Genomic DNA, 26,267 nt, shown 5'->3' on the forward strand with positions numbered 1-26,267 from the left:
GTGTGTGTGTGTGTGTGGATATTTTCACATGAATACATCTGATTCTCCAAAAAGCACCAAAGTGTGTGTGTGTGTGTGTGTGTGTGTGTGTGTGTGTGGATATTTTCACATGAATACATCTGATTCTCCAAAAAGCACCAAAGTGTGTGTGTGTGTGTGTGTGTGTGTGTGTGTGTGTGTGTGTGAGGATATTTTCACATAAATACATCTGATTCTCCAAAAAGCACCAAAGTGTGTGTGTGTGTGTGTGTGTGTGTGTGTGTGTGGCAGATGCACTGGAAGGCAGACAGATTGTCACTACAACCACTTGCATTTACTGGAGAAAGATCTTTAACTAGCAGTTTGGGAGGTGAGTAGGCAATAGCCTGTTTATTTTATTATCCTGGAGTTTGGTGTATTGTTTTTTGCTTTCTCTGCTGTTTTGTAGTCAAGTAGGCTGCAAGATGGGCAAACAACCCAAGGGCAGTTCTCCCACTCACTGGGTAGACTGCAAGCTGACCGGGTGGGAAGGACCCTTGGTGGAGAGAGGGAGTCAGGGCACAGCAAGCCTCCTGCCTGTGGGCTGCCTGGAGGGAAGGGCGTTTCAGGGGTTTGCTGAGTGCTGGCCGCTGGTGCTGGAGCAGCAGCTGCGTGGGCAGCCTCTCCTGCTTTGCTTTCTTCCCATTGGGGCCTCGCTCACGAACATCGGCAGCCTTCTGGTGGGCGTCTCAGGCACGCCTCTGCTCGCCTGCAGCTGACCTGGGTTGGGCTCTCTGACCATGATGCTGCATGATCCTTTTGATGTGCTGCTGTATTCTAGTTTGCTAGTTTTTTGTTAGTATTTTCCTGAGGACTTTTGCACATGTATTCATGAGGGAATTTGGTTTGTTAGTTTTGGTGTCATGGCAGTGCTGGCCCTATAGCATGAGCTGGGAGGTATTTTTCTCCTCTTCTATTTTCTGGAAGAGTTTGTGAAGGATTGGTGTTAATTCTTTGAATGTTTGATAGAATTCCACAGTGAAACCATCTGATCCTGGCATTTTCTTTAGGATGTTTTTTAGGATGTTTTTGATAACTACTTCAATCTCATTATTTATATAGGCATATTCCAGTGTTCTTTTCTTCTTTTTTTCCTTTGAGTTAGTTTTGGTAGTTTGTGTCTTGTTAGGAATTTGTCCATTTCTTTTAGGTTATCTAATATATTGTGTAATTGTATGTAGATACCTTTTTGTTTTTGTAAGATTAGTAGTAATATCCTCTTTTTCATTCCTGATTTTAATAATTTGAGTCTTCTGTCTTTTCATCTCTGTCTAGTTAAAGGTTTGTCTGCAAAGAAGCAATTTTTGGTTTTGTTTGTTTTCTTGATTGTTTTTCTGGTCTCTATTTCATTTCTGCTTCAATCTCTATTATTTCCTTCTTTCTGCTTACTTTGGGTTTAGCTTAACTCTTTGAGTTTCCTAAGTTGGAGGGTTAGGTCTTTGACTTAAGATCTTTCTTCTTCCAGGGTGTGCATGGGGCTCCTAAGGGTCCTTATTCCTGGTTCTTGCTAACCCTTATGCCCCTCATTGCAGGATGCAGGCATTCATTTATTTTTAATGATTGCCAGAGCAGATTGCCTGTTTAGCCCTAGAGCAGGATCAACAAACTTCTGTAAAGGGCCAGATAGTAAATATTTTAATTTTTACAAGTCATAAATCTCTGTCACAATTGCTGCTAAATTCTGGATTGGCAGTGTGAAAGCAGCCATAGAATCTGAAAACATGGGCACAGCTGTGTTCCAATAGAACTTTATTCCTCAGAGACACAGTAAGTAGCATTCGGCCAATGACTGAAGTTTGCCAAGCCTTGCCCTAGAGCATCAAAATTTAGAAGATAATAACACTTAAAATAATGATTTAAAAATTTTTTTAAATCTTTTCACTGCCCTGCATCCTTCCAAACCCTTCCCCCTCCCATCTCTCTGAGGCTTTGGTGGCAGGCCTACTGCGTGGGGCCAGTAAATGGAGCCCTCTTCACTCCCTGCCCAGCTCACCCTTCTGGGTGTAAGGGTGTCTTTGGGGCTGCTTCACCTGGACACCATAATATCCAGCTTCAGCTTGCACTGTCATGTCTAAAAGCATTTATTAATGGCTTACATGCTCTGTGCTGGCCTCTTTACAAAAGCGATGGGGGACTGGAAGCCTCTTATAGACCCAACATAGGCCTATTTGTATTCTGGAAGTTAGCACATATGCAGGACACATTGTCAACTAACTCGAGCCTTAAACTAGGGATTTCATGCAGAAGTGGGTGGTCTGGAGGCTTGCTGTAAGGAGGGCAGCTCTGGTTTTCTAGGGAACTACCCCAGGGTGAGAAGAAAAATCCCCATGATTGTGGAAGTGCAATTTTTCTAAAACAAATAACTTGAATGGAGGTGTTCTACCCTGAAAGTAGGTCACCTTCTCTTTAAAATGATGGGCGGCACCCCTTGCTTTCTGTGGCAGATGTTTCCACGTAGAGAACAAAAAAGAAAAAGGCATGCCTGTGATTACAAAATTTTAAGAGGAGATAAAAATACTAAAAAAATATAATAAACTCTGGGGATGTTTATATATTAAACAAATCGACAGGGTTGTTTTCCAGTGAAGAGGAGTATTCATGGTTGGAAGTTACCTCTGGGATGGCTGGGCTGCCCTAAGGAAGGGTCAGCAGCCCCTGTTGCCTGCCTCTCTCCTGATGAGGCCCGTATTCAGCCCCTGCCCCCGTCACTGGCCTCAAGTGGGTGTAGGAACCTGGCATGTGTACCCAACTGTAGTTTTTGCATAAACACAATAGTAACTCTTAATATTTTTGTTTTTATTCTTTCTTTATAAAGTTCTTTAAAAAATTACAAAATGGTGTTCATTGTAACCAGTTAGCACATCAGAAATAATGTAAAGAAAAAGTTTCCCTCCTTCTCCTGAGGTAACCAGTGTGAACACCTGGTGTCGTCTTCCCTCTGCTCACCTACATGAATTTATGGATTTTTGAAGTGCTTACTTGTTTCTACAAAAATGGGGACAAATTTTATACTGTATTCCATGGTTTGTATTTCTTACTTAACAATAAGTCATAGACATTCCACTAGGTCAATGCTCTAAACTCTTGGTTTTGAGTAATTGCTAGTATTACATAATATAAATGTACCATAACTTAAGGCACATTCACAGTCTCTTTTCATTCCTTCATTCATACTCTCTTCTGTAAGAGTGGCTTTATTCCTAGTCTCATCCCTAGTAGTCTATATTTTTGCATTTTCTCTTTTTTCCTTAATCAGGCTGCCAGGTGTTTTGTATTTTATTTGTCTTTTAAAGGATCAGCTTTTCTCTATATCTTTTCTTGAAAATTGTTCCTTTCTTTTATTAATTTCATATTTCCTTTCATTAAATCTCTTTATTTATATTGATCTTTTTATCACTTAAGTTAAATGTTTTGCTCATTTGTTTTTCTGCCTTTTTTAACTAATAAAAACATTTTGTGTTCAATTTTTTTCCCCCTTCTCAATACAGGATTAGTGTACCTCTCAGGGTTTAGAATAAAAAGTTCTCTTTTCATTACATTCTAGATAATTTGAAATGTAAAAGTTATAGTATATACCCTTAGAAGCCATATTATACTTTTTGTGTCCTTCCCAACCAAGAAATATTACTTACTAGCTCCCTGACCTACCAAATATGAAATCTCTAGGATCCTTCTACTTTCCCACATTCCATAAATGCCCTTACCTCTTGACTCCAAACCCTTAGATTTTTTAGAAGACTTTAATTTTGAGCTGTTACTGCTTTCCCTTAAAGTAAGACTCTTCAGTTTCCAGAATCCTTACTGGCAACTTAGAGCACAAATTTCCAGTGACTTTATTCCATCATCTATTTAGCATTAAGGAGAATTTTATGAAATTGATGACTAACTACTATTTCCTCTTTCTCAGTAGCTAATAATAGTAAAGTAATAGTGATAATGCTGATAGCTGTTATTTCTATAACTGTATGAGTCAGATATTGTTCTAGGATTTCACATAAATTATTTCATTTAATTATTTCTCTCAGAAATTTTCTTTCCCCTACATTTATTGAGCATCCCCCTTTACCCATTTATAGACAGAAATGCCTCATGTACATCTGGGGAACAGTGGCAATGATGTTATGTCTAGTTGCAAAGTAAGCCCGAATCGGGAGCTCCCCTCGCATGCAGAAATTATATTGCCCTCAGTCTTCATGTAAAAGGGCTGGAATGTAATGCTGCCTGCTTCCCAGAGCACTTTTCATATGGTCAACAGATCACAAAGTGTTCACTGAGTGCTTGAAACAGAATAGTTAGCAAATGTGGGGCATTTTACAGGTGCCACCAGCATAAAAACTTTTGTTTTTTAAGATATTTACACTCGTGGTGGTGGTAGAGATAAACTTATATACATGAAATAATAATACAATATGGAACCACATAATTGCATGGTACTGGCAGTAAGCATAATATTTATTCAGAAAAGGTATGAGGAAAGGCTTCATGGAAATAAGGTACTTGACTGAGGCCACAGTAAAATTTGTTCCCTGGGAGAACAGCAAGAGAACAGAAGGGTAGTGACAAGAGCCCCTGGCCCAGGGTGGGGATGAGAGTGGCGGAGGGCAGTGGGGGTGAGGGAACCAACTGAGGAGGGAGGGAAGGGGGCTGAGGAATGGCAGAGTGAGTCTGGTGTCGTTTTCAAATATTTATTTGAAATTGTGTTTCAAATATTTTTTAAAAGGTAAAGTCATGACTCTCAGGCAAATATAAAATAAACATGTGCGAAAGGTTTTATTTAACTAATTAGTTAATGGAGGAGCCAATAATATGTTAAAGGGCAGTTGAAAAGCTAGGTATGCATCCTGGATGGATTGAAATCATATCTGTAAATTCATAAATTCATAGGTAAGCAATTTCATACATAACTGGAAAGATAAGATTGCTGCGTTAGATACAAAGCTGGTTAATGTCTACCAGGACAACAGACCCTACTCTTCTGGGTTATCTGTTCCCCTGGACAGAAGTTATTTGCATCTCTGGTTGAAAAAAATCTGTAAGTGAACACTGATTTCACTAAGGCTGGGACATTTACTGCATTTCATCATAAGTAAACAGTGAGTAGAATCAAGTACATTCACCCAGACGGTCCTCGGGCAGCCTTTGTTCCATATGACACGGACAGGATGCTTCGCTTTTTGTCCTACGTTTTAGATAACTTTTTAAATAATAGTCACCTACGAAAAAAACGGAGAAAAAACTAGGGTTTGCTTCAGTGTCCTCCTGAGGCTCTGAGATGGACCCCCTGTGTTTTTGTTCTTTGTTTAGTTCTTGAATAACTCAGAGAAATTTTGGCCCGGAGCCCCATCTTCCTCTTGTAGTTTCATTGTAGTCACCACTGAGTGGCGTTCGTCTCGCCTGGGCACTGGTGGAGATGTAGATGCGCAGAAATGGGCTGGCGGCAGGCCTCACAGGCAGGAAGGACTCATGCAACCCCCATGCTGGTTCCCAGGTGCCGAGCCTGGCAGGGGTGAGCCGGCTCCTCAGTGCCGGGCAGCGCCGGCCTGCGGGCTCCTGATGCATTCTTCACCTGCCGCTACCAAGAATTGCCTGTCAGTGTGTTGCAGGTGCCATGTACATCACCGGCTTCGCCGAGTCCATCTCAGACTTGCTGAGCCTTAGGAATATCTGGGCCGTGCGAGGAATTTCAGTTGTGGTGCTCCTGGCCTTGCTGGGCATTAACCTAGCAGGTGTCAAATGGATCATCCGCCTCCAGCTGCTGCTGCTGTTCCTTCTGGCTGTGTCCACGCTGGACTTTGTGGTGGGCTCCTTCACACACCTGGATCCAGGTAAGCCTTGTCCAGGGGGATAGATGGCCTTGTGGGGGTCTGCACTGCTCCCTAGTGTTCATAGGTGTGAGTTTGCAAAACTACCCCCCAGTAGGCTTCACTGACAATACGTGTGTGCTGTTTTGGGAGCAGGTGAGTGGGTGTGTCCACAAGGGCCCAAAAGCCCTTCTTTACTTAGGCATTTTCACTTAGAGTATCTTCTGTTCCTTTTTATTTTCTTTCTGTTAAATAAAACCCAAAAAGTTTAGATAAACACAGGATAAAGTAGAATTGGGTTAAAGATTAAATTCCTAACAGTGATTACCAAAGTGGGCAAGAAATAGAACTGGAAGTAAGGAAGAAAATACATTTTAATATTGTCTGCCGTATTCAATTCATTTTTTAAAAGACTTTAAAATATAACCAGTATTAATAATTATCATTCTGGGAAATGGGGACAGATACAGGTTTGATTATTTATAGTTTTCTATATTAATTTTTTTTCTCAAAATAAAAAAATGAATCCATTCACTAAGCTTAAAGAAGGAAAATTAACAGCCTTTTGTATCATTTGGAAATGGTGTCATATCTTGATAATCAACTGATCACTGTTTAATCCTGGGTTTTCTTCAGCCTTGAGGATACCTGGCAACTCTAGTCCTAAGTCCATATGCTTTGAGTGTCCATAACTTTGTAGTTTTGTGTCTTGGGTGGGTTTGGCATCAAAAGTCTTTGTTCTAGACTCCAGAGTACAGAGCTTCCTAGGAGGCTGTAGACAAAAGGTGACTGCCAGATATTTCACGCTTCAGGGACTGTTTGTATGGCAATGGTGGTTAGGGTCTGTGTTGGAATATGGGCAGGGAAAGGGAAATGGGGCCACCAGCTGTGTTAAAGGAACACATGATCGCAGCTGGTCACCTCTACAGGTGGTCACACTGATAGCAGCTACATTTGGCTGAGCACTGGCTTTGTGCCAGGCATTGTGCTTAGCACCTCACGTGGCTTATCTCATGTAATCCTTATCATAACTTCAGGAGGGAAGAGCAATTACACCCATTTTACAGATGAGAGAATTGGGAATTATATAATTTGTAGTTGTACATAGCAGAGCATAAAAAGATATTTTATATTTTATATAAAAATATAAAATTGTATAATTATATGGAGTATATAATTTGTGGGAATGAGAGAGGATCTCTTTGACTCTAAAGCTGAGCTGTTCATGAGGTGGGAAGCTGGGCCTGTCTTCACATTACCGGCTGTCTTTTTATTGCATTAGCTCTGCTTTTCCCCTTCAAGGTTGCCCCCGATGTCTCATCTTTCAAAAAATGTGTTGGTTGCAGGAAGGTCAGAATTCAGTTGGTACATGCTAATCTGGCCTTGCTACTTTCTTATGTGTTTAAATTCTTCTTTTAGAAAACAGTCACTCCCCTGAGCTCCCTCAATGCCCCCTACCCTCTGGCAACCTGGTCCCTCTCCCAGGACCTCCAGACTGCCCCATGACCCAGCATCTAAATGGGTTAACCCCCAGACAGAAGGAGTTACCAGGACTCACTCCAGGGTGGTACCCCAGTTGATCACTCAGTGCCTGGGCCTTCCTTGCAGCTTGCTAAATTTTGGAGCATCTCCATTGGAGGGAAAGAGTGCTTTTCTCCCTGGCCTTGAACTAGGCTGCAGGACAAGCCCACCCCCCCCCCGAGGGAGACCGGCTGGCTGGCCATCAAACTGTCAGTTAGGGAGAGAGCGCCCCCTCTAGTGTCCAGGTCCTCTGTCCTTTCCGCCTGCGTCTGTGTGGTTCCTGTGAGAGTATAACTGGTTCAACTGCAGGGTGATGCTACGGGGCTCTTTGAAACCTCACTAAACTGATGTATTTTCCTTCTTCTTGATTAGAAGTTTTCCTGGCCGCTTTTCTAAGTTACTGCAAATATTTCTCTTTCCTTCTGGTCAGTACATTAACAGGGTGTAGTGTGAAGTGAAATTTATTTTCAGTCATTCCCATAGCAACTGGCCCCTCTAGAATCTGTTTTTGGTATCACTGATGTTTTTTATGGGCTACTTTCTTTGCAGTAAAAAATCTGAACTAAAACTGGACCATAAACCTGCAGAATAGATTTAGCAGAATGATTTCAAGTCTTTGAAAAAATGACATATACATAGACATTTGAAAAAAGACTAGAAGAAACTATGCCTAAGTGTTAACAGTGGCTGTGTTTCAGCTGAGATTATGGGTTCCTATATTATCTTATTTTCTACTTTTCCTTCAACTGATTAGTGCTATTTTTTAAAAAATTAATAGATTTTAGTTTTTAGAGCAGCTTTAGGTTTACAGAAAATGAGCAGATAGTAGAGTGGTTCCCATGTGCTTCCTCTCTCCCCTTTCGAGGGAGTTTCCCCTTACTAACATCTTGCGTGAGTGTGGCACATTTACTACGGCTGAGGAACCAATACTGATACATTGTTATTAACTAAAGTTGGTAGTTTAGGTTAGGATTCACCCTCAGTGTTGTACAATTCTATGGACTTTTGTAAATATATAGTGACATATATCTACCACTAGTATCATACTTTTATGATACTTCTATTAAGTATCATAGTTTTAATGGCTTAAAAATCCCTGTGCTCCCCTATTCAAAACCCTTCCGCTCACCCTTGAACTCCTGGTAGACACTGATCTCTTTACTGTATCTATAGTTGTGCCTTTTCCAGAATGCCATATAGTTGGAATCATAAAATATGTAGCCTTTTCAGACTGACCTTATCCAGTTAAGGTTTCACCATGTCTTTTTGTGCCTTGATAACTCATTTATTTTGATCACTGAATGATATTCCATAGATGTACCACTGTTCTCTTTTTTTAAGAAATAAATTCATTTAGTCAAAGAACATTTTGGTTGCTTCTAGCTTTTGGCAATTAATAAATAACACTTCTATAAACATTTGTGTGCAGGCTTTTGTGAAGATAGAACTTTTTAGCTCCTTTGAATAAATACCTAGGAGCATGATTGTTGGACCATATGGTAAGATTATGTTTACCTTTGTAAGAAACTGTCAAACTGTCTTCCAAGTGACTATACCATTTTTGCATTCCTACCAAGAACAAATCAGAGTTCTGTTGCTCCAGATCTCACCAGCTTTTGGTATTTTAGGTTTTTGGATCTTAGCCATTCTAATAGGTACATAGTAGCATGTCTTTGTTGTTTTAATTTGCAATTCCTTAATAACATAAGATACTGAGCATCTTTTCATATGTTTAATTGACATTTGTATATCATCTCTGGTGAGGTGTCTGTTCAGATCATTTGCCCATTTTTTTAAATAGGGCAAATTAAAAAAATGATTTCAAGTCTTTGAAAAACAATTTTTATTGTTGAGTTTTAAGAATTTGTATATTTTGGATACAAGTCCTTTATAAGATACATGTTTGTAAATATTTTCTCCCAGTCTGTGACGTATCTTTTCATTCTGTAACAGTGTCTTTTGCACAACAGAAGTTTTTAATTTTAATGAAGTCTAAGTCAATTTTTTTTTCCTTCATGGATCATGCTTTAGGTGTTGTACCTAAAAACTCATTACTAAACCCAAGATCACCTAGATTTTTCTCCTATGTTATCTTTATCTTCCAGAAATTTCATAGTTTTGTGTTTTACATTTAGGTCTATGATCCATTTTGACTTAAGTTTTATGAAGCATAGAAAGTGAATGTTTACAGTTTTTTTTGCATGTGGCTATCCAGCTGTTCCAGCACCATTTGTTGAAAAGCATATCCTGTCTCCACTGAACTACCTTTGCTCTTTTGTCAAGGATCAGTTGACTATGTTTGTGTGAATCTATTCCTGAGGTCTTCATCTTATCCTGTTAATCTATTTGTCTATTTGCTGATACCACACAGTTTTGATTATTATAACTTTGTAGAAAGTCTTAAAGTTGGGTAGTGTTAGTCTTCCAATTTGTCCTTTTTCACTCGTGTTACTTTTAAAATCAGAAAAAAAATTGTATTAAAAATAAATACACTTTATTTCTTTCCCTTTCTTTAAATATAAAAGACTAAAAAAAATCCAAACAATCCTAAAATGTACAAAGTAAAAGTATAGAGAGTAAAAAAGCAAGTTTCCTCCTTCACACCATTTTCCCACTAATACTCTCCAGAGGGAGATTGGTACAGGTATTAGTTATCTATTGCTGTTGTAGAAATTATTGCAAAATGTAGTGGCAGAAAACAGCAATAAATGTTTTTTATTTCTTGCTCTTTCTATGGGCCAGGATTTGGGTATGGCTTGGTTGATAGGTCCAGCTGAGGGTTTCTCAATGAGGTTCAGTCAGATGTCAGCAGGGGCTGCAGTCATCTGAAGGCTTGACTGGGGCTGGAGGACTGGCTGGTAGGTTGGTATTGGTTGTTGGCAGAGGGCTCGGTTCCTCTTCCTGTGGTCCTTTCCTGAGAGCCTCTTATATGTCCACAAACCATGGAGTGAGTGGCTTCCCCAAGAGCAGAGAAGAGAGACAGCCAGAGTGAGAGTGTGGAGGGATGGGGCATGGGAAGGAGAGGGAGAGAGAGAGCTCTATCCTTTTTATGATCTAGCTTCAAAATCACATCGCAGACTTCTACCACAATATGTTACCAGTAAGTCACTTTGGTCCTCATTCAACGGGAGGGGAATAAGAAAGTTTCCACCTTCTGAATTGTAAGTGTCAAAGAATTTGTAGACACATTTAAAAACAACAACAGTCAGTTTTAAAATCAGGAAAAAATGTAAATACACTGAAGTCAAAATGTTTTCCTGTTTACTTCAAGGACAAAATAAATATTTATGTGTTGTAAAACTTCAAAAATCACTGAAATATAAAGTAAAAAGTGAAATTTCCCTCCCTTTACTCCCTTCTCCTACCTCTACTCCCCAAAAGGAGATCGGTAAATATCTTTCCAGTCTATTTTCTATACATGTACAAGCACAAATGCACATGGGCACATACATAAATACATACAACATACTTCTTTGTAAAAATGTAGTTATACATTGTTTTGCTGCATTTCCTTTCTCACTTGGTAACATTTGGACATCCTGTTGTGTCAGAACACTTAGGATTCTCCCGTTCTTTTTTAACACCTGCATTCCATAACACAGATCTAAAATACTTTATATTTAAACACTAACTTATTGATGGATATTTAGGATTTTCCAGCTTGTTGCTATTATAAATATTCTTGACATGAATATCCTTGTACAAAATTTGAAGCTTATTTCTGCAGGATCAAAGCTTATAAATAAAATTGATAAGACAAAGGTTAAGCTTATTTAGATGTTGTTGGGTTCTGCCAAATTGCCTTTGATAGAGTTATTATATTCCAAACTCCCGCTGACAGTATGTAAGAGTTATTGATTCCCCATATCCTGAACATTATTGGATATGTTCAATCTTTTAGAATTCTGCCAAGTGATTGGTAAAAATTGTGATCCTTTTTTAAACTTTGCTTTTTGTAAATCATTAATGAGGATTATTTTATTTAAATTTTTATTGCCACTTGTATTTATTTTTATTTAAATTATCTCTAACTTTTTCTTTAGGCTATCTCATTTTTTAATGGCTAATAGCTCTTCTACCTTAGCAATTAATTCAACATATAACATACACTTGTTTAACTTTTATTAGTGCCAGACAGTGTTTGTTATATATGTTGAAAATTTTTTCCAAAAATGTCATTTTTTCTTTGAAAGTTAATTTTTATATGTAATTAATGTAATACACATGCATAAAAATATTCATTTTTGAGCTAGATCATTTACTTTGATTGCTTTATTTTTGTGTATCTTTCAGCTTTTCCTGAATTTAAGCTCCTGTATTAGTTTCTTAGCACTGCCTTAACAAATTACCACTAACTTGGTGGCTTAAAACAAGAAAAATTTATTCCTTCATACAGCTCTGGAGGCCAGAAGTCTGAAGTCAAGGGCATTGGCAGGGCTGAGTGCACCCTCCAAAGCTCTAGTGGGGAGTCCTTGCCCGTCTTCCAGCCTCTGATGACAGCAGGAGTTCCTTAGCTTGTGACAGTGCTCCAGTCTCTGCTTTTGTTTTCGCTTGGCCCTTTCCACCTCTTGTCTCTCTTCTCTGTATTTCTCATAAGGACAACTTGTCATTGCCAAATAGGTCCAACTTGGATAATACAGTATGATCTCATCTTGAGATCCTTAATTTAATTACATCTGCAAAGACCTTTTTGCCAAATAGGGTCACATTCACAGGTTTCCAGGATTAGTATGTGGTCTTACTTTTTTGGGCCCCTGTTCAACCCACCACACTCCTTTTTCTCCATTTGCTTTATTTTTCTAGGTTTTTGTCGTCATTAAAATAAAATATCCATAGAGCTTTCAAATACTTACATTTTCCCAGTGTTCCCTATGCTTCGCTTTCTCCTGGAGACACCCCCTCCCCCAGCCCCCTGCCCCAACCCCACCACAACCCTTCCTGATGGACGATCTTGGGCCTGGAGCACAGCTGTTGTTCTGGAACTTGCCGTCACTTCTCCCAGGTGTTGGTCCCTGTTGTTTGGATCCCAAATCATCCTCTTCTCTGTGTGATGGAAAATGCTACTTTTCTACTTTCACATGCAATTGGTAAGAGAGATAAAAGTCTAGGCTGAAGATTATTCTCCCATAGAATTTGTAAATCATTGCATTATTTTCTGGCATACAGTGGAATCCTGGAGATGGGTGCTATTCTGATTTCTGCTCTTCGTAGGAATCCTTTCTTCTCCTCAGAGTGCTTTAGCATCTTCCTTTTACCCTTTGCAGTTCTGAAGTTTCATAATGAAAATTTTTATTCATTGACCTGGGCCCTTTCTATCTGGAATTTTCAATTATTTCTTAGACCATTTCTTCCTTTCTGTTTTCTCTCTTTTTTTAAAGTATAAATTAAAAATTTTTTCTTGACTTCTAACTAGTTGGAACTTAGAGCTCCCAATTTGAAACTTATGCTTTTATTGTTTTTAAAATCTTCTGTCTTCTGTAGTTTATCTCTTTTTTTCCATCCCTACTTTATGGGTAAGTTCCTCAACTTTATTTCCAACCTTTGTACTGAATTTTTTGTTTTGACTATCCTTAATTTCCAAGAGCTCTTTGTTGTTCTCTGGTGGTTAATTTTAAGATCACATCCTGTTCTTGTTTCATGGACATGATAATCTCCTTTTGACTCTTTCAGGCTATAAATTATAGGATTTTTCTTTTGAAATTTTTATTCTGCTGTCTATATTATCTGTTTTTTTCCAGCCTTCTTTGTTTCTGTTGTATTGTTCTGTGTTAATAACTGCAAGCTTTCTTTAATATCTGGTAGTCCTTGGCTGTTTATTCATTTTTAATAAGAGGCACTGAAAGGCTGATTGGAAGTTCTCTGCAGTCAGAGTGGTGGTTGTGGCAGGAGGGTGCCACTGTGGGGTGATGCTGTGGCAAACTGGATCTGATGTTTCATCAGAAGTCTCCCAAATGTCAACTTCTATAGGTCTTTGCTGTGGTGCAGTTTGCATTCTCCAGAGAATTCTCCAAGCTGCTGCCAGGGTCATTGCCTGGCTGCCACAGTTCTGGAGGTGGGAAGAAGGGTCTGGGGGAACAGATTTTCATTTAGGGTGATGTTTTTCACCTGGCACTTCCCTCCATTCAAGCCACTATATCACATCTTACCTTCCACCTCAAGCCACTATGCTGTGCCTCTCATTTCATGTCCAGACTTCCCATTACAGTGGATCATACTCATTGACTCATTTCCTCTCTCCTAACATCTGAGCCTACAGGCAGGCAGCACAGGCCCCTCTTCCTTTCCCCACCTTCTGTCCTATCTCTTCCAAAACAAGCATCATTGCACAAGTCTCTGTGGAGACACAGAGCTCCATTGCTGGAAAAAGCTAAATAGCATGACAACTTAATTTAAACAAGGCACTCTCAAACATTTGTTTGGCTTAGAGCTCTTAAAACACCATTTTGTTGGATTTTATTTTCATTTATGGAAGATGAGTGTCATGCCAAAATGATTTTATTGCCATAGAAGTCAGGCAAATATAGAGAAAATACATTTTAGAAAATGAAGTGGCATGTGGCACATTTTAATTCTATGTTCTGCATTTAAAAATGAAATTATTCTTCAAGCTTAACTCTGTGGTTATCTAGGCAGACTGTTGCCTAGCATGGCTCAGTGGTACCCCCCAGTCCTTAGCCCATACTGCACAGCCCACTCTGCCCTCACACTCTGCCACCTGCCGGCACAGCTCTGCCTGTGCTAAGTCAGCAGGTTCTGCAGGGTGAGGGATGGGCCTTGTGCTTGGCTGTAAGAAGGCTCCAGTCATTGCTTAGGAGCTTTAAGAGGAGAGGGTCAAGTGGGCTTGATTCAGCCTTCTGCTGAAATTGCCCTACCTGAGGTCCCAGTGACCTCTTGGTCTCCAAATCCAGAAACTTTCCTCATTTACTATTCTTCACCCTTTCTGTACCATTGACCACAGTCTCAATCCATTCAGGCTGCTATAACAAAATACCATAGACAGGGTGGCTTATAAACAACAAACATTAATTTGTACAGTTCTGCAGGCTGGGAAATCCAAGATCAAAGTACTGGCGGATTTGATATCTGGTGAAGACATACTTTCTGGTATGCAGATGGCTGTCTTCCCACTGTGTCCTCATGTGGTGGAAGTGCAAGGAAGCTTTCTAGGGCCTCTTTTATAAGGGCACTAATCCTGTTCATGAAGGCTGCACCTTCATGACCTAATCACCCCACTTCCAAATGTCATGACACTGGGGATTAGTTTCAACATGAATTTACGGGGTGACAGCAACCACTTAACGCTGATTGGAAATAGTCTCTTCCTAGTTCTTCTATGACGCAACACAGTCTTGGCTTTCTTCCTACTTTTTCTGTTCCCTGATGAGGACAGGGAACCACCGGTCAGTCCTCAGTTCCACTTTTCTCTGTGCTCTTTTCCTCCAAGATGCCTCCCACCGTCCCTGCTGTGCAGGCGGTTCTCGTGTGCTTCTCCAGATTTTCTCAGACTTGTCTCGCATGTTGCCGATCCAGTGATTTCTGCCTAAATGTCTGAGCATCACCTTGAATTAAAGACAAGCAAAGATGAAGTCCTTAATTCTTTTCTTCTTCCCTTTCTCTCCCTCCCTCAAAAAAATAGGCAGATAATTATTTATTTTCCAAACGTCTACACCATTTCCCCAAGCCTAGAGCTTGGAGTTAAATTTATTTCTCTGTCTAGCTTAACGCCCTGAATCTATAATCCCACGGCTCTCTCTTGAGATCAGCAGGTATCATTTCTTATGTAAGGTGCTTAGATGATTTCCAAATCTAAATTTTCCTTGTAGGTTCTTCCCTTTGGTTGATTCCGCCCATCTCCATTGGGGGACCAACCCTCATCCTGGACGCTGAAGCCAGATTACTTTTCCTGAAACAGTGCTGTGCTCATGTCACTCTCCAGCTTAAACATCTCCAGTAGCTTCTATGGCCTGAGGACAAAACCAAACCCAATAGGATTTCATCCAATAAGCATCATGAGCTTCCCAAATTACTTTTCAGGTTATATTTCCAACTTTGCACCTTTCTGAACCTCTTCTTCCTAAAAGTGTATCGACTCGCTGATTTGCAAATACATATGAATACAGCACTGCTTCTACTTCTGGAATTCTCTTTACCACACTCTGTTTGATCTAAGTTCCCACTTTTGGATGAAACAGTGGGAATTGTCAATGAAGACGTCATCTGAAACTCAGGAGGCTCTGTGTGGTCTTAAGCACTGTTAGATGTTCTGAGCCTCAGTTTTCTCATTGATAAAAATGAGGATAAAAAATTTGCGTCTCCAGGTTGCATTCCTGCCTGTCTCAGTGTGGCAGGCAGGCCCATCTCCATGTTAGGGGTAAGGGCTGCAGCAGTCGGCTTAGGCCTCCAGGGATGTTAATCAGGGCATTTGAGAGTCAGGTTCCTCATTAAAAGTTTAAAAGTGTACTGATGAAATATTTCAAATATACAGGAAATCATATAACAGATATTCATCTATCATCCCCTAAATCTAATGGATAATATTTTGCCAGTTTTGCTTCAGATCTTTTCTAAAAATAAAATGAAACAAAGCATTATAGACACAGTGTATGCTGCACTTTCCTCTGTTTCCTCTTCTCCCACAGGTGACCGCTCTGTTGAGGCTGATGTATGTCCTTCCCGTGTATTGTCATTTTTCCAGCATGTGCAAATAGCCACAACTGATCTTGACTATTGTTTAGTGTTTTTGGAAATTTTACATACATTTTATCATACCCCATGAATCCTTTCATTTGATAAATATTTGAGTGGGGAATGAATGAATGATTTTGTAATTTGTTTTTCTCACTCAGTGTATTTTTGAGATGTATCCGTGTTATGACATGACATGCAGTTTCTTTCATTTTAGCTGCTCAGAGTGTCATGGGGTCCCAGACAAGCAAACAGTTGCTAAATACTGACAATTGCTGTGCCAGAGATTTATACAGTGCCCTTGGAGACTTTGCAGGGACTCCCACCCCAGCCTGAGCATCAGGAAAGGTGTTCCAGGAGATGACCTATGAACTGAGTGTTGGGCAGTACAGATTTAGCCAGAGTAAGAAGAGAAGGAAGCGCACATTTTGCAGGCAGGGCAGCTGACGCAAAGACCTAATGCCCGCTGTGCTGGGAAGGTAAGGGCACCGCGGTGTGAGGAGCTGGCTGAGCCAGCTCATGGAGCCTTGGCTGCCACAGCCAGGGGCTTTATCTTGGGGCAGTGGGAAATGTGACATCAGTTTTATATTTCAGAAAAATTGCTCTGGCCATGGCATGGAGAAATCAGTGGCTTAAGAGAAGGATGAAGAATGGAGGCAGGAAACTTAACTGAGATGCTGTTATGGTAATTCAGGAAAGCGATGACAATACGGCACCTTCTGGGGGTGGGAGGTGGGCAGAGTAAAGAGCAATGCAGCTGGCGGCAAGATGGGATATGGGGATGGGGTGGAGAGGGATATGAGACTGGTGGGTGGTGTCTGCTCTGGGATCTGGGAGGAATCTGCAGCAGGAACACACGGAGGGAAGAAGGTGAGGTCGGCAGAAAAGTTTGGACTCCGAGGTCCAAGTAGGTTCAAGTAGGAGGCAGCTACGTAGGTAGGATGTTCCACGGCTCTGAGGTGTGGCCAGGGCTGGAGATAAAGTCATACGCAGTGTGGGAGCAGCTGAAGTGCTGGCATGGGCTGAAGTATGGGGAGAGTGTGCCGATTTAGAAGCCAACAGAGCCATACTTACTAAGATGGATTTTAATTCACCAGAAGAGGTATTTTTCATTGTTCTGTATTAAAAAAACAACAAACTTCTGACAAAATTCTTAGCATACAAAGCAAGTAAGCTAAAGATTAATATTCTTTACCCAAGAACATCCCCACAGTCTCGTGGAGTATATGTTCCCTGTTCCTTTCAAGATGTAACAAACCGTAAATGTTGTGGCCGCTCCTCTGGAGCTCGCAGCTGGCCTGCACTTGTGGATTTGAAGGACAAGGGTTGAGGTCTTTCTGGAAAACCTGCCTCACATAGGGGAGGCGCTCAGTGAACATTGGTGCAGGAATGAACACACTGCGTGAAATACGGTGCCCCCAGACTGCAGCCTCCTCTGTCCTCAGCAGGGGAAGGCAGCTCGTCTGTGGGCACCACGCTCTTGACCATCTGCCCTGGTCCCCCCTTCCCTGGGGCCCCATTCTCCTGGAGCTAACAGCCGTGGTCCAGCTCTCACCATGACTCTGTACTGTCACCTTCCCAGCCAGGCGTCTTCCCCAGCCTTCCCTGAGGACTCCTTTCCCTGAGATGGGAGGGCAGCCCTGCATAGCTTGCTGAGAAGGGTTTTCTGGGCCGCTGAGCAATGCCTGCCTGGAAGGCCTTGCAGTGCCCAGGGTGGCCTCTGTGTGGAGTCGTGATTCCGGCTGATGGTCTTCTGGCTTCCGAGTGCTGGGGAGCCTCGTCCAGCAGCTTGCTCAGCCTTTCCTCTCTGCCTGTATAGACACTAGGAGGAGATAAGGACTTAGTGTGTGGAATGGTTTGTGGTGTCCTGGCATTTGTATTTTACTTATGGGGCTGTCGAGTAGATGGGACTGTACACACACCATCTCATATGACCCTCACAAATGACCCTATGAGGGAAGCCAGGAAGGGTTATTTTCTCCATCTCAAAGATGCCAAAACAGTGGTCCAGTGAGGAGAAGTAATTTCCAAGAACCCAGGTCTCTGTACCCAGCCCATTCCCTGGTCCAGTAGAGAAGAGCAGTGTCTTCTCAGAATAGCTGAGGAACGCTTTAATGAGAGCTCCAGCCTCTATCCCTGGGGTTCTCAACCCTGTCCGCACATTAGAAGCACCAGGGGGACCTCAGGATAAAAAAAAATAGCATCCCAAACCCCACCCCAGACCTAGTCAGTCAGCACCATGGGGGTAGGGCCCGCTGGCCTGTCTTTCCCACGCTTCGGTTGATCCACTGTGCAGCCAGCGCTGAGAACCCTTGCCTGGTCCCCTTGCCTGGCTGCCCTGCTCCCAGAGGCCTCTGCTGTGCTAACTCAGGCTTAGTGGAGTAAGAACCACAGCATGGCAGGGCCAAGCACCTCACTGCTCAGCTGGCAGAACCCTGCAGACCAGACAGAAAAACTCACCGCACTGCAAGCAGACTCAGGGCAGAGACGGCAGCGGCCCAGTCAGCTCTGATACAAGGACCGGCTCCTCCTTCCTCTGCATTTCTCACTTGACCAGCACTCAGTTAAGGGCCATACATACTACAGACCCTGCTTATTTGTGTGTATGGATATATGCAGGAACATAGTAAGGAGCCCCAACTCTGCATCAGGTACTTCCCATGCATTATGCTACTTTTTACTTGAAACAGTATAGTGATACAGGTAAGATGATCATTCCCATTTTACAGGCAGGAAAGTCAAAGTCCCACGAGGTTATGCAACTTTCCTGAGATTGCATAGTAAGTGGCTCAGTCAAAATTTGAACCAGAGCTCCTGTCTCCAATATGCTGTTGCATGGTGCTTCCAGGCACTTGCTGGCTCTGAGAGGCCTTGGGACGAGGGTGGTGGAGTCAACGTCCTCTACCAGGAATCCTTCACTGCTCCCCTTCTCCTTCAAGTCAAGGGGGTCTAAGAACCTGCCAGTCTCTGCTAGGCCCATTCATGCCTGGTCAGGCTGTTAGGGGTCAGAGCTTGAAGGAGAAGCAGGAGAAGAGATGGAGGACTGTGAGGCAGGGTCAAGAGCTAGAACCAAGTACTGAGGTGGCTAATGCATGGTTCCCAAATGCCACCAGGAACAGTGGCAATAGAGAGGGTGAGCTGCACAGGGTGGAATTTAAGGCAGGGCATGGTGCCTGTCAGGACAGGGGTCTGCTCCCTGTGCTGCCCAGTGCTCACCTCTGGGGCCTCAGGTATCACCGCTTTTCCTGCATGGCCCAGGGTGACACCAGCCTGGGAGCCAGGTGGCTTAGCCTTCAGCCGTCTACACTGTTGGCCCCAGGCGGCCTGACCCTGGCCTGGCTGAGAATGTCTTCCCCTTTCTTAGGTTATTTCCTTGGAAAGTGGTGTCAGTTCAGGAATGTACAGGCATCACAGGATCCCTGGTGGGGGCAGCAGCCCCTCTCCTAGAAGTTGTGGCCACAGTGAAAAGGAAGGGAAGCAGGAGTAGCAGGTCAAGCCTCCTTCAGATTTCTCCTTCTCTTTCTTTCTCCTGATTCCTTTTTCTCCCCCGTTTGTTTTCTGGTTTCCTCCTCTCCTCTCCTTTCCTCTTTCCCTCTACCTCTATCCATGGCTGGATCCTTGGAATGAGCTTCTCTGTGGGGGTTTCTGGCTCAGCCTGGGGCCCTTATTATTGCCTAGCCTAGTCATCTTTGTAAAACACGGGTTAGTTACAATCTAGTAAAAGACATGTGCTATTGTAGACTGGTAATAAGGACCCAGCGCTGAGGGATGCTGACGCTTTGGTGTATTTATTCACTAGCCTGGAGCCCAGTGTATATGCCAGCCACCATGGCTACCCTGCCAGCTGGCTGTGATGGGACATGTTCTTGGGCCAGAAAGCAGACCTGGCACCTGGGCGCCCTTGCTTGTGCAAAGGGAGAGGTGAATGTCCTTAGTGGGGCTGGGGTGGGCAACTACCAGCCCATTCCCTTTCCCGAACGCTCCGTTGGCTTGTTTGTCGTGACGTTGTCTCAGGGACTCTGCTGGTGGGACGGGTGCCAGGGTTGCAGAGAGGTGGTTTCACTGGGGGCTCCAGAGGAGTCCAAGTGCCAGAGTTGTCCCCCAAGTGGCCTGTCACAACAACACAAGTGGCCTGGAGGACAGAGGTACATCTCAGTCACCTCTGTGCCCCCAGCTCCAGCACAGGGCTTTATATCAACAGACACTCAATGTGTCTGTTGACTGAATGAATGAAGACTGAATCAAATAGACCAATCACACAGGGAGGGGCTGTGGGATGTAACTGGTGGCGAGCAAAGGCCTAGCCCCTTCATCTCGTATCTGCGGTCACCTGGGAGATGGATCCTCCCCAGGCCTCCCCTCAGAGAGGCGCCAACCTTCCTGTTTTGGCAGTGCATCTCAGGTATTCTGTCTGCACAGCTGGCAGAGAACCCACAGTGCCTGCATGCAGGGCCCGGCCAAGGCAGGGTCAGTCTGCAAGTTCAGTCAGACTGTCTTGAGGAGGAGGAAGGAAGGGAGGGTTGTGGCCAAGTAGAAACTGTGACTTTGAATGTTTTCCTCCCAGACTTTTTTGTTGGCAAAGAGTGGAGATGCCTAGGAAGGCATTAACAGCTTGACGGCAGAGTGTGGCTGCATCACTGGGAACCAGAGCACGGGCCTTACCTGCCCCAGGCCTGCAGGGACAGTGTGGTCTGGGAATGTGTGCACGCTGGAACAGTGCTGCAGCCTCTCGTACTAACCTTTTAACAAACCTGTATCCTTAGAACTTTTTTGTTGTTTTGAGAAAAGCACATGTGCTTCACATTACACATACTCCCCGAGCATGTGTGTCCAGGTGGCTGGGACAGGAATCTCCTAATCCTTCTTCCTGACTGTGCAGGTTTGAGAGAAAGACCAGGGATTTGGCGATGTTGGCCTGAAATTCCTGCGGGTCAACTGGAGTGTGGTTGGGGATTTGCTGATGAAACATGCATGACAGTCAGACGCACCACAGATAAGTCCAAGAACAAAGCCAACTTGACTTTGTACAAAATCTTCCTTTGCTCCTGAACAACACACCCAGGATGGCAAATTTAGGGGCACAGGAATATGGATTCCTATTTGTTAAAAAACAGACGATTGTTTCTCCTCAGGCTTTTTCAGTTAGAGCGCATAGGATTGTAGTGACCTCATTTTTGACCAATGGCCAGTGCATTCAACTGTCCGGTGGAATAATCTATTCACTGGGCACCTGCCAATTGTCTGCAGTAGGAACTAGTTTAGGCATATATTTTAAAAAGTGATAACATTGTTAAAGGCCCTGCCTAGACATGGGATGGAAGCCCAAGCAGGTCAGCATCGGCACTGAAGTCTGTTTTGGACGATGGGTTGTGTTTGCAGAAGACTCACTGCCCCATGACTGACCTCCCTTTCCTCTTGCATTATTATATGGTATTTAAGGGCAAACTGATAGGCACTTCGAACCCTAGAATTTAGGAATGTTCAATCTGGGTGATGTGCCTGATTCTGTGGATGAGGGAATGTAGGCACAGAGAGGTTGCGTGGTCTTTGCTGGTCACACAGCAGGAACCAATTCTCCCACCTCCCAATCCAGTGCTGTTTGCCCCATACCCCACAGTGGCCCTGAGTCCCATGTGACTACTTATGCAGTGAGTCGTTGCTCACACCTGTGTGTCAATTCCTCTGTAAGGAGGCCCCTTCTGATGCTACTTGGTGAAGGACAGCCCATCTGCAAGTGAAGTTTTCCACTTTTAGGGAACCATGTCTCAATCTTAAGTGTATAAAGGCTTAGACACATTGTTACAAGCACCACCTGCTTCATTCAAACTCACATCTGCTAGGAGTGGCTGATTGGAAGGTGGCAATAGTTGTGGAATACCAGGAGGCCATGAGAAGGACTGTGGACCTTTTTATGGAAATAACTTCTTTTATAGGAAGACAGTTGTCGTGCATAGTAAGACAGTTGCTTATCTATATAAGAGTAACAATAATAACAACTAACCTTTATTGAGCACTTGGTGTATGTCAGGCATTGTTTCATGTGCTTTACATGTATTAATTTATTTACTTCTTACAAGGAGAGGAAAGTACTGTGATTATTCCCATTTTACAAATGGGGAAACTGAGGTGGTGAGATATAAGGACCTTGCCTAAGGTTGCATTGTTGGAAACATTGAGAATTAAATCCAGACAGTCTAGCTGTAGAGCCTAAACTCTTAATCACGACATTATTCTCCTAAGAGAATAATGACTGTAGATTTAGGCCTTGTGCCAGAAATAGGGAACTTTTGGTCCTTGACTTAATTTGATACATTTTTTTTATCACATCAGTTTTTAAGAAGTGATATAATTTATGCCTGAAACTGAAAATGCAATGGTGATTCTCAGTCTTTACAGAAAGGATACCCAAATCTCACAAAATAGAGATATTACTTTATAAAGATAAACAGTTATGCTTTCCCCTCTAAGATGAAACATTTTCTCTTTGCAGAGAAAGAGCATGGCAGGGGGAGTAAACAGGAGGGAAAGCATGAATACCTCCAATATTACATTAAAATTAATTTCTTAAATTATTTTAAGATATCCTGCATATAGAAGAGTGAATAAAATGTAGTTAAAGAATCCCGAAATGTCGTCTAGTGCCTAAATAAAGCACTAGCACTAAATAAAGCAAGAATAAAGAGTGCTGGTTTCAGGAGCTCCCTGATGCTCCTCTCAAATGCGTCTCCCTCCTTCCCACTAGAAGGAATCACTATCTGATGAGTGGATATTCAGGTCCCTGCCCTTCTCAGGGTCATCATATGTGTCAGGTACTAAATATCTGGAGGGATGCACTGGGGGACGGAGCTATTCTCTATTTCTACACCTAAGCTCATCATTGCCTATCTCTAGCCCTTAGGAGTAGGTTGAAACACAATACCTCTGTAGGGTGAGGCAGCAGTGAGAAAAGGAGAGCAGGAAATTCATGGTCAAGTTCAGGGTCAGGGTGAGCCAAGCACAGCTAAGACTCTGAGATAGGCTCACCCCAGTGTTCTGACCTCAGGTTAAAAATCAGGTGTGGTGGCTGTAGGGATTTTGGTGATGATGGCTTTCAACATGTCCTTAGTCACACTGCTCCAGTCTGGGTGGTCACCCTCCACTCCTTCACATAGCTGTCATCCTAGGATCTCCATTTACCCTGTATCCTTCTTCTCTGTTGAATCTCCCATTTCTGAATCCTTTGTTATCCTGATCTGCTCTCTCATTTTGATGGAGTTCATCTAGTAACTTCTTCAGAAAGAGAACATGGGAGATAAATTGTTTGAGACTTTCTGTGTCTGAAAATTCTTTTTTCTATGGTCACATTTGACTGATAGTTTGGCTGGGTATCAAATTTGAGTTTGGAAACTATTTTCTCTGAGATTTCTAATTGCTTGTCTTCTTCCTTCTAGTATTGCTGTTGAATAGTCCAAAACCATTCTGATTTATGATCCTTTATATGAAGTTGTAAACTGATAGGAAGTTCTTTTTGTCCTCAGTTTTCTGAAATTTCAAAATGGTATGCTATCACAAGGTTCTCTTTATATTAAGCTGGGCACTTGATGGGCCCTTTCTGTTCTGGTAACATATTTTTCAGTTCTGGGAAACCTTGAATTATTTCAAGGATGATTTTCTTTTCTCTAATTTGTTCTCTTTCTGATACTTCTATTTGGATATTAGATTTTCTTATTATTGCTCACCTATTCTTATCTTCACTTTTGAGAGATTCCCTCAGCTCAATCTTCTACTTCTTTGATCAACTTCCTTATTTTTCTGTCATGTTTTTAATAATCAAGACCTTTTTTTTTAGTTTTCTGAATGAACCAATTTTTTAATAAAACCCTCTTTTTTGTTTCATGGATGCAATACCTTCTCTTAGCTCTCAGAGGATTTATTGATGTATTTTTTAAAGTTTTCTTATCTCTGCATAGTTTCTGCTTCCCCTAAGCTGCCTTTTCCTTTTTGTTTGGGTCTTTATCTTCCATGTTAGAGGAATTTCTCAAATATCGGGTAATTCTTGGCTTTCTACTCATGGTTAAGAGCCAGAGATAAAAAGCTGATTAAAAGTGCCGAGCACACAGTTGGGTCTTGTCAGTTTCAAGCAGGATGAGATAGTCTGGGTGGGCTAGTTATTTGGGACCCTCTCCTAAGGTCATACCTTTGGGTGTTTTGTGAATTTCCTTACCTTCTCCAGAGAGGAGTCTTCTAATCTGCCTGCAGTATGAGTCTGGCTGCTCTTGTTGTGGGAGCTGAGTTGGGGAAAAGGATTGGTGGGGGGTGGGGGAAGCCTCTGCTTTCAACATTTGGTGAACATTGACTCGGTTTCCCAAACTAGGCCTGGCATTCCCAAAGTCCTTGGCTTACCCTCTTTAGAGAAAAATCTCCTGACTCCAGCTGGTTGGGGAGCAGTAGAGGTGCCTGACAGCACAAGGAACTTTTCAGAGTTTCGACTTTGGTCTTCATTGTTTTAACATACCACCTCTCACTCCCACATCCAGACACATGTCACAGCCCATCTTGAGATCTTTGAGTATTTTGTGGGGTAAATCAGGTTGGTTCTGTTTTCCCCTATGTTTACTCAACATTCCATTTTCTGAGGTCTGATCTCAGTACCACTGAACCACCTACTTTTAGCTTCAAAAATTTGCTGCTGTTTTCCTCATTCTTACTGATTTATATCCTGTAAAAAACTTCTTTACTATATGTTGGTGGGATTTGGGGAGGGAACAAAATTAGTTACATATGTTCAGTCTGCATCCTGCCCTTACAGGTGTGTTGTTAATATTTTTAAATAACAAATCAAAACCGTGTTTAAAATTTTTTTTAATTACAGAATTTTATTTACTTTTTCCTCTCTAAAAATTAGCATTTTTCATCTGTAAAGGAATATTAGTATATCTTTTTGTGATAAATCATTGTCTCTAAAGTTCTGTATTCAGGACTCTAATCACTATGTGAATTAAACCTCTGATTTGGGGGACCACTTGTGAAAACCTGAATGATGCTCTTTAAAACAGGTTTCTGAGTGTTTTTGAAGTTTCTTAGGATGATATTGTAGAAGACCTCTGGAGAAGATGTTTTCTCTTGGTGGATTACTGCAATATGATTTGTGACCTAAGGTCACTATAAGTATTTGAGAATATTTGTTATCTTCGGTAGGTGTGACCTTATGGGCTGATAAGCCATCAGAGTGGTCAGAAACTGTGAATTAGCACTGTGAAAACCCTTCCAAGTAACTATGAGATCTTTCTTCCCTCACTTTTGAGAATTTAAGCTGTAGCAAAATAAGTTTTAGGGATTGCTCTGGGGAAAACAGTGATCCCATGCTTGAAATATGTGGGAATATTATCTAAGGAAAATGCCTTAGTTGTTTAAGGAGGATTCTATAATGGGCATCAGGGCGCACTAGGACTGCAAATAAAGAGAGAAACGGTTTACTTGGAAATGGGAAAATGTCTTTATTCCTGAAAAGACTTCTCACTGTGCGTTTTAAGGTTTTATCTTGTAACCTTCTGTCCCTGACTCCTTCATGGCCACCTTGACCTTCCTTTGCCTCTACGTCTCTTTATCTCTGTCTCTCCCTGTGTGGAATTTTTCCCTCTTTCTCCCATTCTAGTAAATTAACCAAAAAACGTTTCCCAAGTACCACTATGTGCAGACCCAATGCTGGAAGTTTAAGATACACACAAGAATAAGACATGGTCTTTCCCGAACCCAGTAATCACCATATGTTGGTTAAATGTTATAAAGGAAAATATATTGGTACAGGATAGTGCAAGGACCTCAACCTTGGGGAAGAGTGGTTTTCAAGGGGAATGCAACATTTGAGTGGAAGTTGGAGGTAATGCAGGAGTTCACCTGGTGGTAAAGGGTGATCCTAAGGAAAGGGAACAGTATATGTGAAGGCACAGCAATGAGAAAGTGTATAAATATTTTCAGAAAGTGCAGGAAGTTACATGTGCTGCTGGGGCAGGGGCAGGGAGAGAGGGCTGGAAGGAAATGTGGCTCTTTCAGGTTCAAGGAAGAGTCATGTCCCAAGATGCATGATTGCAAATGGGGGAACAGGGAAGCTCAGGAAACTCTCAGCAGTTGTGCAGCCCTTGTGGCTCCCTGTGAGTCGTGATCAGCTTGTAGCACAGGCATTGGTGAGAAATGGAATGTAGCTTGTCCCTGTTGAGATTACACCTGTAGCTGACACCTGCTGTCCCTTTTCCCTTCTCTAAG

The 26,267-nt window shown here is 42.2% G+C and overlaps 1 protein-coding gene across 4 annotated transcripts in view; it reads left to right on the top strand.

Annotated features, from left to right (window-relative positions):
- SLC12A8 (solute carrier family 12 member 8) overlaps nucleotides 1-26,267 on the top strand; it is a 122,361-nt gene that overhangs the window by 19,540 nt on the left and 76,554 nt on the right. For all 4 annotated transcript variants that reach the window (XM_073231501.1, XM_073231500.1, XM_073231499.1 and 1 more), the window contains exon 5: nucleotides 5,612-5,843. In XM_073231501.1, coding sequence (XP_073087602.1) covers nucleotides 5,612-5,843 — 232 coding nt within the window. The remainder of the gene's footprint in view (nucleotides 1-5,611; nucleotides 5,844-26,267) is intronic.

This window comes from Manis javanica, chromosome 3 (genome assembly GCF_040802235.1).
Source record: "Manis javanica isolate MJ-LG chromosome 3, MJ_LKY, whole genome shotgun sequence".
Taxonomy (NCBI): Eukaryota; Metazoa; Chordata; class Mammalia; order Pholidota; family Manidae; genus Manis; species Manis javanica.